We start from the raw sequence: 13,795 nt of genomic DNA on the forward strand, positions 1-13,795 counted from the left end.
GGTCAAATAACCCAATTTAGGACATCATTGTTGATGTATAGTCATTGCTGCTGCATTAAACATACACACACGCACAGACATACTGTACACACACACACACACACACACACACACACACACACACACACACACACACACACACACTAATTAAAATGCCAACCTGGCCCTCATACCTTCATGGACACTTAATCCCCAGCTTCCTATTGGCTCATTCAATCATCCCTTCTCCTCTCCCTTGTAATTATTGCCCAGGTCGTTGCTGTAAATGAGTATGTGTTCTCAGTCAACGTACCTGTTAAAATAAGAGTAAAATAAATCAAAACAATTAGGGAAATCTACCAACTGCTTTTTAAGAAGGGGCAATTCCATGGTAACAGAATGATGCTGAGACTCGAATTATTTCACTGTAAAATGTATGTCAAAATGCAGATGCAAAGTTTGGTAACAGAATCAGGGCACAAAGAGCACAACCCATCATTATGTTACTAATCTTTGCATCTGCACGGTTCTTCAAGTGATTTTGTAAAATCTTCTGTGGAAATTGTTAAAAGTAGTCCTTGTTTAACCTTGCAATCATTGGTTTTTGTTTGACATACATTTAAAGTGAAACATCTGAGTCTGAGGATCATTCTGTTATCATGGAATTGCTCAAAGGTAGCCCAACAGGCAGCAAGATGGCGCTATTATTCCTTTTAAGCTGTTTGTCATAGGTTGTTTTGACAATATTCTGTTTTTTTTGCTTGCCAAAATTATAATACAATTTGTTTTTTATTCCCAAAATTATACTAGCATACTCCTGTCTGAACATACATGAATAAAATAATTTAAAATACTACACCAGAGAGCATCATTTAGCCACAGAGGATCAATAGCTTCTAAAAAATAGCTGTGGAAAACATTTTATAGTAAGCACTTACTGTCATGAAGGCTGCAATTTGGGCAGCGCTTGCCAAATATAGAACAGCTTGTTGCATTGTGGCCATAGACATATAATCCATAGAAGGATTTTGGAACCTTTAACCCCGGCACTTTGACTGTTAAACTCATGTGTACCCTAGAAATGGTTGCCAATCCTGATTTGACTGGAAACTGCATCTATGGATTATATTTCTATGGTTGGTTGTGGCTGTCAATTAGCTTTTGCAAATTTCAAAATACAATCACGAGAAAATCGTAGGCATACAGTTTGGAAAGCAAATGCCTACTGCTGAAAATAAATTACTAATCTGCCTGTAGAAGCTAACCACAATTTTTTGAGTGATTCTGAGCGAACAGCGCTGTTTTTCAAAGTAACTTATTTTAAGATAGGCTATTGATTGGCACGAGCGCATCAGCCATGACAGGTGAGTAGCCTAGGGTTCATCTTCATCATTGGGTGAGTCAGTGTCACTGGAAAGTCTATTTTGTAGCCTACTGCAGCCTATAATATATACTGTATATATATATTTACTGAGTATAGCAAACATTAGGAACACCTTCCGAATATTGAGTTTCACTCAGACCAGCCTCAATTCATCAGGGACATGGACTTTACAAGGTGTCGAAAGCGTTCCACAGGGATCCTGGCCCATGACTCCAAGGCTTCCCACAGTTGTATCAAGTTGGCTGGATGTCCTTTGGGTGGTGGACCATTCTTGATACACACTGGAAAATGTTGAGCGTGAAAAACCCAGTAGCATTGCAGTTCTTGACACAAACCAGTGCCCCTGGCAACTATTACCATACCCCATTCAAAGGCACTTAAATATTTTGCCGGTCCATAGGGGACGCTAATGTATTACCGGCTGGGCTGACTGCGTCAACCTACAGGTATTACAACATCAGGAAAATTACACCCTCTAGGGGTCTCGGCGCTAGCTCAAAAGCGACCTTGGGCACTCCACTGGATAAATTACTAATTGCAAATGAAATCACTCACCTCCACTGAAACTTTTATTGTTGTTGCAAAGGAATACAAGTCACCTAAGATAAACATGCTGTCTACTTTATCATCAGAATTTAATATCGAGAATGTGTTTAATGAGACAGGTGAGCCTATTTATTCTGTGAAAATGTAGCAAGTCTGCTATATATTTTTTAAAGGATTAAGCTAAGCACATGTCTCTCATGTGCTCTTCTCATAATACCACGTAATTACAGGCCAAATGTTTACAAAGCTCTCTGTTTTATCCAATTGTTTTGACTGTTGGAAATTGATTGCTCTCGCTTGACTCAATAGCTGACTGTTGCGCCATTTCGAAGTTTCGTGCCAAATCAGGGAAGCAAAGTGTAAACACACCAGGGAAGCAAAGTGTAAACACACAGCAGAAGCTAGTAGCTAGCTAATTACTTGTTACTTGGCGGGTATCTACTTTTTAACTACAGTGACTTTTTAATGGAGACAGTCGGACCTTCCCCTGCCTCCCTCTTCTCCCTTGAAGATATTTTGCTTCCTCACGAGAGGCTGCCTAGCCGGACAGAACGCACGTTTCCCTGACTTGAAATCCTGGAGAAATCTAGTGACCTGCGGGGCATTCAAGAGGTCCGTCGCAAATGCGAAACAATGTACAGTGCATTCGGAAAGTATTCAGGCCCCTTAACTTTCTCCACATTATCTTACGTTACAACCTTATTCTAAAATGGATGAAATTATTTTTTTCCCCTCATTTCCCCTACACACAATACCCCATAATGACAAGGCAAAAAGTGAAATATCACATTTACATAAGTATTCAGACCCTTTACACAGTACTTTGTTGAAGCACCTTTGGCAGCGTGCCTCGTCCCCTTCAGGAGACTGAAGAGATTTGGCATGGGCCCTCGGATCCTCAGAAAGTTCTACAGCTTCACCATCGAGAGCATCTTAACTGGCTGAATCACCGCTTGATATGGCAAATGTACGGCCCTCGACTGCAAAGCGCTACAGAGGGTGGTGTGGATAGCCCAGTACATCACTGGGGCTGAGCTCCCTGCCATCCAGGAGCTCTATATCAGACGGTGTCAGAGGAAGGCCCAAAGAATTGCCAAAGACTCCAGCCACCCAAGCCATAGACTGTTTGGCAAACGGTACAGCAGCATCGGCTCTAGGACCAACAGGCTCCGAGACATCAAAAAGAAAGAAGGACCAATGCACTCTTCATATTAATTCATTCAAATGCCTTTATTTGTATGGCAAGTTCAATGGAACAAAGAATTTAAAACTTCATGGCCTTCATCAGGGAGTTTAAAGATACGTCTTATTTTTTAACAAAACATTTTCCAATCAATTCTGATTGAAGAGGGAGTGGTTACAGAATACTTAATAGTCAATATTCATTGGACTAAACAAGAGACCACTTGAAACCCCAAAGCCAGGAGACTGCTAAATTCCCAGACTGCTAAATAGCCAGACTGCTAAATAGCGATATAGTCAATTAATGGTACCCAAAATATCTGCACTGACCCTACCTTGCACTGACCCTACGCACACACACTAAACTACAGTATATACTGTATACACACCATATACTACTCACTCATACACACTACATTGACACAAAGCCCACACAAATTCACATACACTACATACGCACACACACACATAAACACACACGCATACCGACACAACACGAACACACATATATGCACGTCACACACACACACACACGCACACGCACACGCACACACACACACACGTTACACACACGTTACACACACACACACACACACACACACACAGTGCCTTCTGAAAGTATTCACACCCCTTGACTTTTTCCACATTTTGATGTGTTACAGCCTGAATTTAAAATGATTTAAGTTGAGATATTGTGACACTGATTTACACATAATACACCATAATGTCACAGTTGAATTTAGTTTACAAATAAATTATAAATGAACAGCTGAAATGTGTTGAGTCAAGTATTCAACCCCTTTTGTTATGGCAAGTTCAGGAGTACAAATTTTGCTTAACAAGTCACATAATATGTTGCATGGATTCACTCTGTGTGCAATAATAATGGTTAACATTATTTTTGAATGACTACTCCATCTCTGTACCCCACACATACAGTTACAGTATCTGGTAGGTCCCTCAGTTGAGTAGTGCATTTCAAACACAGATTAAATCCACAAAGACTATGGAGGTTTTCCAATGCCTCACAAAGAAGGGCACCTATTTATAGATGGGTAAAACAAGTTTCAAGGTGAAGTTATCAATTACGCTTTGGATCGTGTCTCAAAACACCCAGCCGCTACAAAGATACAGGCGTCCTTCCTAATTCAGTTGCCGGAATAATACTGCAAAAACTATGGCAAAGAAATTTAAAAAAAGCCATGAATGCAAAACTTTATATTTGGGGCATATCCAACACAACACGTCACTGATTATCACTCTTCATATTTTCAAGCATGGTGGTGGTTGCATAATGTTATGGGTATGCTTGTCATCGGCAAGAACTAGGGAGTTTTTTAGGCTCCCAGATGCTGCACTTCGACAGCCCTGAGAATCCAGAGATTTCACAGGTGGTGCTTCAGGATACAAGTAGGCCTACAGCATGCCCTCAAACACACAATGCACCTACTCCCTGCTAGTATTTTTGTGTTGAAGAGCACCCTGTCTGCCACCACACGAAGGTGTGTTGCTCAGTTGGTGGGGCATGGCACTTGCGATGCTCACCCTTACAAATGCATTTTTATGCACGCACTAATGTAGGTCGCTTTGGGTCAAAGCGTCTGCCGTATAGGCCTATATGAATCTATATGAAACAGCTCATTTTATAGATTTTGTTTTGTAGATTTTGTTTTGTTGCTGCCATCGGAATCTACTGCATATAGGCTATATTGATCTTGAACTGCTTAATGTGCTTTGTGCAGCACATGATCAATTAACTAGCCTACAGGATTTCATACCACTCAGCTATTGACCTTTCAAAACCCTTTCATAGCCCCTTTGTTCATAATCTTATTCATTACTATTTCTCATTTGTTGTTGCATTGTCGAGAAGAAACCTGCAAGTAAGCGATGTGTACCATACATATCCCGTACATACAACTAATACAACTTGAAACGTGATGTCCATGAACAACTCATTCAGTGTTATGTCCCATAGTGGGCCACTAGAGGGTGCCATCTGATCATGTTGTCCTCATTGGGCAAATTTGTTTTGCATGGCCCGGTGCCCAAGAAAAGATTTATTTAAGGGACAATGGAATGGTTTAAAATATAAAATATAAAATTCAACTCACCCGGGGCACCGAGCCATGTAAAACGAACTTGCCCGTTGACTAATGTAGGCTACTGTGGTGTTGGTTTTTTGCTGGGCAAATCACATCACAGTAATCTTTGAAAAACAACAAACAAGTGAATTCAACAGGATTATTAGTAGATAGTAATTTGTGTTTCATCATGTTTTTATTAACCTCTTCTTCTTGAGGTATGTACACTCCCACACGTATTTGTTTGGACAGTGAAGATGAAACATTTAATTTGGCTCTATACTGCTGCATTTTGGATTTGAGATCAAATGTTTTTGAGGCGACAATACAGAATGTCACCTTTTATTTGAGGGTATTTTCATACATATCTGTTTACCGTTTTGGTAATGAAAGCACTTTATGTATCTAGTCCCTCCATTTGAAGAAGTCCTAAATATTTGGTCCCATATCCCTACCACACATTGATTACATCAAGCTTGTGACTCTTGTCAGATGCATTTGCCGTTTGTTTTGGTTGTGTTTCGGAGTATGTTGTGCCCAATAGAAATGAATGGTAAATAATGTAATTTGGAGTAAATTTTATTCTAAAAAAATAGAATATGTTTCTGTACACATTAATGTGGATGCTAGCATGGTTACAGATAAGCATGAATGAAGGATGATTGAGAAAGTTACAGATGCACAAAGATCATGTCCCCAAAACATGCTAACCTCTCAACATTACCAATAACTGAAGAGATTAGCATTTTTGGTGCGGTATGATAGTTAAGCCTCTGTAATGTTCTCGCTCAAAATTACTTACAATTAATTTATATTGGGCACAACATAATCTGAAACACACCCAAAACAATCTGCAAATGCATCCAACAAGTTTGTAGAGTTTGATGTAGTCATTGCGTGCTAGGAATATGGGATCAAATACTAAACTTTAGACTAAATTTAATACGATATAAGTGAATTTGTCCAAATACTTATAATACCATGTATGAAAATAACCTCAAATTAAAGGTGACACTCTTTACTGTCGCCTCATATAAAATATTTGTATCTAAAATCAAAAATGCTGGAGTCTAGAGTCAAATTAAAAGTTTTAGCTTCACTGTCCTAATAAGTAAATAGAAGAGTGTATGGTTGTGTGTATTATAAACCATTATATTCTGTATGGAGCTCTGTCTTACTTCACCTCTTGTATTTCCTTAAGCTGTTGGTATGGTTGTGTGTATATTTGTTTTTGTTTATTGGTTACCTCTAGACATTCATCTGTCGTTTCTGTCGGACCGTGGATTCTTCCCAGAATGCCTACAACGAGGACACGTCTGCCCTGGTGGAACGCCTGGACTACCTGGAGAGAGCGCTGTTTAGGGCGGGGCAGAGTGGCCTCAACAGCTTCCAGAGCTGGGAGGGGGGCCACGCATCAACCCTCAATGCCTCCAGCCTGGTGCTCAACTACCGCAAGAGGATGATCGCTGATCTGCAGCCCTGAGGGGCATCTTCAATGATACGTCCAGAGTGGCCCCCTACTCCCTTTATAGTGCACTACTTTTTACCTGAAAGTAGTGCACTATAAAGGGAGTAGGGTGCCATCTGGAACACAATCCAACACAACATAGGCGAAAAAGGACTGAGTTGGAAGTTGAGCAATGAATTAGTGTGTGTTATAAAATATACGTTTCATGTGGGAATCAGTTTTCTAAGGCTGCGCTTAAACTGGCAGCCGAATTCTGATATTTTTTCCACTAATTGGTCTTTTGACCAATCACATCAGATCTTTTCACATCGTATCTTTTTCAGAGCTGATTTGATTGGTCAAAGAACAATTAGTGGGAAAAAAATCAGAATTGGACTCCTTGTCTAAATGCGGCCTATATTACGGTGTAAGCTTGTGTTTGATTTCTGAGATCTGCACACACATGCTGTACACATGTTTTTCAAAGGCTTTGTTCTATGTTATGTAAGTCAGTCTTTGAATTGGATGTTATCCTTGTTCTTATGTAACATATGAATGCTGGGGAAAAACGGGAAAGGTTTTGTGAGATCTTATTTTGAAAAGTATGTGGTTTGCATATGATCAGAGATGATGTAGGCCAAATAACTTTAAAAATGGTTGTGTAACATGTATTTATTACCATAGTCTAGCTCTGCATGTGTAATGAATATAACCTACCCTTTCTCCATAAATGTAATTTCTACAACAACTTAATGTAAATATGCCATAACTGATTTACATCTAATGAGTCCATTTGAACCCCATCTACAGTACATAAACATTAGGCTGCAGAAGAGCTTGGATCTGCCATAGAGTCCATAGTGTCAACATAGTAAACAGCGCGGGAGGTAGCCTAGCTGTTAAGAGCGTTGGGCCAGTAACTGAAAGGTTGCTGATTCCAATCCCTGAGCTAGGTGAAAACCTGTCTATTTGCCTTTGAGCAAGGCACTTTACCATAATTTCTCCTGTAAGTCACTCTGGCTAAAAATGTGAATGGCACAGAGAGGTTGATGCTGCTTCATTGGCTCTTTTTCATTACACTGATACTGTCATAAGGTATTGCCTAGTTAAGAATAGATCTCAGTTGTACTGTGTCTGCATCATAAAGTTTCAGCCTGTGAAAAAAAATGAATCACAGGGTATGATTCTTGACTAAAACACGTGTAAGAAAAACTCATTCTCGCATTTGTTTACCTGTAATGTTGACATTTAATAATAATGACATCTGATTTTATCCTCTCTTTACAGTATATATTCATGAGATGCATTGTCTCCATATATATATTTGATACACTGCCGATTTTGCAGGTTCTCCTACTTACAAAGCATGTAGAGGTCTGTAATTTTTTATCATAGGTACACATCAACTGTGAGAGACGGAATCTAAAAAAAAAAGCCCCAGACCGAGGGTGATTGACCATCATCTTGAACTTCTTCCATTTTCTAATAATTGCGGCAACAGTTGTTGCCTTCTCACCAAGCTGCTTGCCTATTGTCCTGTAGCCCATCCCAGCCTTGTGCAGGTCTACAATTTTATCCCTGATGTCCTTACACAGCTCTCTGGTCTTGGCCATTGTGGAGAGGTTGGAGTCTGTTTGATTGAGTGTGTGGACAGGTGTCTTTTATACAGGTAACGAGTTCAAACAGGTGCAGTTAATACAGGTAATGAGTGGAGAACAGGAGGGCTTCTTAAAGAAAAACTAACAGGTCTGTGAGAGCCGGAATTCTTACTGGTTGGTAGGTGATCAAATACTTATGTCATGCAATAAAATGCAAATTAATTACTTAAAAATCATACAATGTGATTTTCTGGATTTTTGTTTTAGATTCCGTCTCTCACAGTTGAAGTGTACCTATGATAAAAATTACAGACCTCTACATGCTTTGTTAGTAGGAAAACCTGCAAAATCGGCAGTGTATCAAATACTTGTTCTCCCCACTGTATATATGTCTGTAATGTCTATGTTAATGTTTTAAATATACGTAAATTGTAAAGTGTATTTTTCTGTAATGTCTTTTTCGTTATGTGTTGGACCCCGGGAAGACTCCCTGTCACTAATGGGGATCCTAATAAAAATCATAAATCATGTCTGCAGTCAGGGAGCCCTCAGGAGATGTTATAGCCAGCTGAGGGCACATGCTTACAATGTCAACCTTTAATGTTTTATTTGGAGAAGTGTTTTAGTGTTAATGTGTGATACATGAATGTGAGTGTGTTGACCTTTTACTGCCGCTGTCATTCACTAGCCTTAGTGTTAATGTGCACTGCCTGTTTCCCAGAGGTGACATTGACACACGCATCACATTTCTGTGTGTGAGAAATCAAAAGCTCCATCTACGTCATTATGCACAAGGGCAAATCTCAGACTTGGTCCGCAAACCTCAGCACTTCACAAACACACACACACACACAAATGAAAGACCTATAGGAATTTAATAGGACCTATAGAAGTTTACTAAGGAGACTGAGTGCAGCACATTCTCTGTTGTCAAACTATTGAACTTCATCCCTGTTGGGAGGAAATGCACATACCATTTGTGTCGTATACAGGAGGTTGGTGGCACCTTAATTGGGGAGAACAGGCTCGTGGTAATGACAAGTGGAATAGGTGGAATGGCATCAAATACATCAAACACATGGTTTCCAGGTGTTTGATGCCACTCTATTTGCTCCATTCTGGCCATTATTATGGTGTGGTAGTTAATCAGAGTGTGTTTGTTTAGTGCAGTGAAAGTCCTAGCTGTTCTCTCATGTGTTAAATGTGGGTCAGCTGATGGCTGTCCTGTCCTGTTAGTGAGTTGGTGATGTGATGGACGCTATTGACGTTCCCCTCTGGGGTCTAGCTATTGATCCTGGGGTGACTGCCCTCTGCGGGGAGGGGTGGGGTTGAAGAATATGATCAAACTTTACCTCGTGATGGTCCTACATCACAATGTACTGTAACTTTTTATGCTGGACCATCAGGAATCTTACCAGTCCAGACCATTTGGAGGGACAATGCAGTATAGATGGAAGAGGAAGCGAGACATCCCACTCCCTAATATTTATGTTTAGATGAAAGTCAATGAACTTAACAGACTGCTATCGCATTGGTGTCTATGGGAGAGCCACCCCCTTAAGCAGACAATGGTAAATGGCCTGAGTGAGCTATCTTCATTTATTCACCATCTTTGTCTGCAGTTCTGGTAATGGTAGAAGTGTGTTGTCATTGATTGGGCAAAGAGTGTTTCCTGACCACATGACCTGACCAGGAAAACTTCTGGTTCCAGTCATTGATGCTGAAGAAATGTTCTTAGCTCTAGCACGGGATCTATTTCTCCATGGTCTTGAGGTAAGAGTGAGACTATCATGGCTTGGCTTGAGTAGCTGTCAATCAATGATCCGCCAGACTGAGCCAGGGTTGTCTATCAGGGATTCCCAAACGGAGTCCTGGGGCCTCCCCTGGGTGCACGTTTTGGTTCTTTCCCTAGCACTAAACAGCTGATTCAAATAACCAACTCATTATCAAGCTTTGATTATTTGAATCAGCTGTGTAGTGCTAGGGCAAGAACCAAACCGTGCACCCAGGGGAGGCCCCAGGACTCCGTTTGGGAAACCCTAGTCTAGAGCACTGGTTTTCAACACTGGTGTTCTGCGGGGTGGGCCGCATTTTTTTATTAAAAAATATATATATATTCCAAAACTAACATTTGGGAGTATTAATTTTACTATAAGCAATCATTTTGATCTACAAGTTATTTTATGTTAAAAAAAATCTGGGATTCCATTTAATGGTGTTCCTAGAGCTTTTGGCAGTGAATTGGTGGTCTCCGGAAGGTAAAAGTTTGGGAACCGCTCATCTAGATATCTGAAGATTGTAATGCAATGTGTGTGCGTGCGATTGTAATGTATGGCTGATTTGCAGACTTCTAGAAAGTTCTGGTCTGCTCTTGTCTGGTGCTGTGACGACTGTCAGAGCTCTCCCTGGAGCCAACTAGAGACTATGCTTGGCCAAAAGATTATAATTAACAGGGTAGAGTTGCAGATGGAGTCCAGGAACTGACACACACAACCCCATACAGCAGCCTCTGCTTTCTGTTTAGTTTAAGGGTCTCTGACAGGGGAATTTAAAACTAACCTATTTATGTACTCTTGCAGTGTTGAAGTAAACTTCCATCTAATTTTCTAGATGTTATGCAGGCAGAGTTGGGCTTTTATTATGACCGTAGTTGCCAATACTACTACAGCACTTCTCATTAAAGTCGTTGTCCTTATTTGAATAATGGTGGAAGTGGACGAGTACTTTTTCTGCTATAACACTATCTCGTCGAAAGTTGTGTATTCTCACCTTTCTACTTTCTGATTGTCTTCTGTGGTGTGTCTGCCCTTCTTACCCACATGACTTCACAGATAAAAATCAAGGTAACACCAGCATAAAGTATCTTAATAGGGTTTTGGGTCACCACGAGACAGAACAGTTTCAATGCACTTTGGCATAGATTCTACACATGTCTGGAACTTTTAATTTTTTTTAATATTTTTTTTTTTAAATAATGTAGAATAGTCTGTATACATACAAGAAGTACACAAATAGACAAATAGTCTGGAACTTTACTACCATTCTTCCAAGAGAAATTCCATAATTTGTTGTTTTGTTGATGGTGGTGGAAAATGCTGTCTCAGGCACTGCTCCAGAATCTCCCATAAGTGCTCAATTGGGTTGAGATCTGATGACTGAGACGGCCATGGCATTTGGTTTACATCATTTTCATGCACATCATACCATTCAGTGAGCACTCGTGCACTGCGGATGGGGGCATTGTCATCCCAACCACGGTAGCCAAAATAATGGCCTGCCCACAGTGCTCAGCATTTTTATACATGACCCTAAGCATGATGGGATGTTAATTGCTTCATTAACTCAAGAACCACAACTGTGTGGAAGCACCTGCTTTCAATATACTTCGTATTCATCATTTACTTAAGTGTTTCCATAATTTATGCAGTTACCTGCATTCTGACGTATGGAAGCGGTTTCAGTGCATAGCATGGTTGAATAGGAAAACTGCACAAAAAGGTGAACAATACCCTACACACTAGAGTTTTATAAGAAGGTATTATCATGAATTTTAAGGAGGTATAATGCCAAATTGTACTCATGTACGTTATGTGTTTGTAATCTTGTGTATAAAACTTATATGCTACTTTCTTGGATACGGCTCACTTGTAAAAATGGATGCCCACCGCAATGTGAACTTCCTGGTTAAATAAATGATAAGATACATTTTTTATAGAATGTCCAATACCTGACCATGTTTTGAACTACACTATCCAGTGGCATAAAGTATCTTGTTTAATCAGTACCATGACTTCAGTGAGGTAAAACTTTAACACAAGCAACTAAAAGTAAACTTTTGATGAGGTGTACTTCTGTGAGAGATGACACCTTCCTCTCATCCTCACCACAGGGAGCATGTAGCCTAGCTACATCAATAGAACTATCGCTGCATCTGTCTGCTTTCTCCTCTTCCTCTCTGTCTCCTCAGACTCCATGTCTGTGTGAGTGCTCTGCAAGAAGCTGAGGCTAACAGAGGCCCCCTGCCTGAAGGCATAGTGAGGGAGAGGAGCTGAAGCGAACATTGCAACCACAGTGATGAGGTGTCAGGATTAGCCATATCTGAGCGAACACCCCCACAATGCTCTTCAAATGGTTATAATCTCCGCCCCACTTTGCACTCATTGGCACCGACGCAACAGCCCAACAACGCCATGGGCTGGAGGTGGGAGGATAGAGAGAGAGGAACATATTCTTCCCAAAATTATGTGGCAAACACTGGTTTTGTAATAGGTTGTAAACAGCTAGGTAGTGGTAATGTAAAAACTGTGATACAGAACCATTGTTTGCCTATAGTAGGTGATGACACACAGCATGGCTAAACTACCTATACACGCTCTATAAAGTATACCTTAATGTACAGTACCGGTCAAAAGTTTGAACACACCTACTCATTCAAGGGTTTTTCTTTATTTTTACTATTTTCTACATTGTAGAATAATAGTGAAGACATCAAGACTATGAAATAACACATATGGAATCATTTAGTAACCAAAAAACAAAAAAGTGTTAAATCAAAATATATTTTATACTTGAGATTCTTCACAGTAGCCCACCCTTTGCTCCCGAGTGGCGCAGCGGTCTAAGGCACTGCATCTCAGTGCAAGAGGCGTCACTGCAGTCCCTGGTTCGAATCCAGACTGTATCATGGTCGTATCTGGGATCTACATCTGTTTATATTAGTTACTATGCTGTTACTAAGCGGTGATGTATTACGACAGTGTTACGTTACTACACCTAATAGGAAATGCACATGCGCACTATTGTGCCCGGGAACTGTAGAGCACGAGAGGTTTTGACTAAACAAAATCTAACTGTACTCCCGTCTCCTGCCTGGTAATTTCTCCACAACACAAATATTACAGTGGCGACGAGGTGATTAAACTTCTTTAACGGACATTGCTTGAAGGGAAGAATGTTGCGTGAGTAATGAAACTCCAAATAATGATGTAATTCGTCAGTTATTTTTTATTTTCTTTCGCCAGTGGAAAAGGCTAAGCACTGCTAGTAAGTACAGTGTTCAGGAGCTGCCAAGTAGCAAGACTATTGGAGTCCAGAATAGCGACACTGCTCTCTGGTGGTTACATTTTTAAAAAAACTCATTGAACCCATTGAAATTAGGTGATCTCAGTGGAGAAATATTGTCAAGAAGAGAAAAAAAGGAAGAAGGAACGTAACACGGTGTGTACATTATTACAAATGAGTGCAGTGAATGAAGTAATTGCAGAAACTTCTGAAGTGAAGAATTAGATGAAAATCCTGAAAATTAAGGAATACAAGGAATAAGGAAACTGAACAATTAACTGTGAAAATGGCAACCATTGGTCGAGTACCAGAGTTTGAGGCTACAATAGAGGATTTTGATTCCTATTTGGAGCGTTTTGAGCGTTGGCTGGCTGCAAATGAAATCAAAGATAAAAGAATGCAGACGTATTTCTCAGTGTTTTGGGTCCAACTGAGTATGGATTTCTGAAAGGTCTCATTGAACAAATAAAAGCAGTGGAGTTGAACTATGCAGAACTGACTGAAACTCTTTCAA

The 13,795-nt window shown here is 40.2% G+C and overlaps 1 protein-coding gene across 1 annotated transcript; it reads left to right on the top strand.

Annotated features, from left to right (window-relative positions):
* Window positions 1-1,336: 1,336 nt before the first annotated feature.
* LOC120053196 (DNA replication complex GINS protein PSF3-like) lies at window positions 1,337-7,955 on the top strand. The gene is made up of 3 exons (XM_039000355.1): window positions 1,337-1,343; window positions 4,415-4,492; window positions 6,426-7,955. The coding sequence occupies exons 1-3, from the start codon at window positions 1,337-1,339 to the stop codon at window positions 6,656-6,658; spliced, it is 318 nt and encodes a 105-aa protein (XP_038856283.1). The 3' UTR covers window positions 6,659-7,955.
* The last annotated feature ends 5,840 nt before the right edge of the window (window positions 7,956-13,795 follow it).

Source organism: Salvelinus namaycush, chromosome 9, assembly GCF_016432855.1.
Source record: "Salvelinus namaycush isolate Seneca chromosome 9, SaNama_1.0, whole genome shotgun sequence".
NCBI classification, from domain to species: domain Eukaryota; kingdom Metazoa; phylum Chordata; class Actinopteri; order Salmoniformes; family Salmonidae; genus Salvelinus; species Salvelinus namaycush.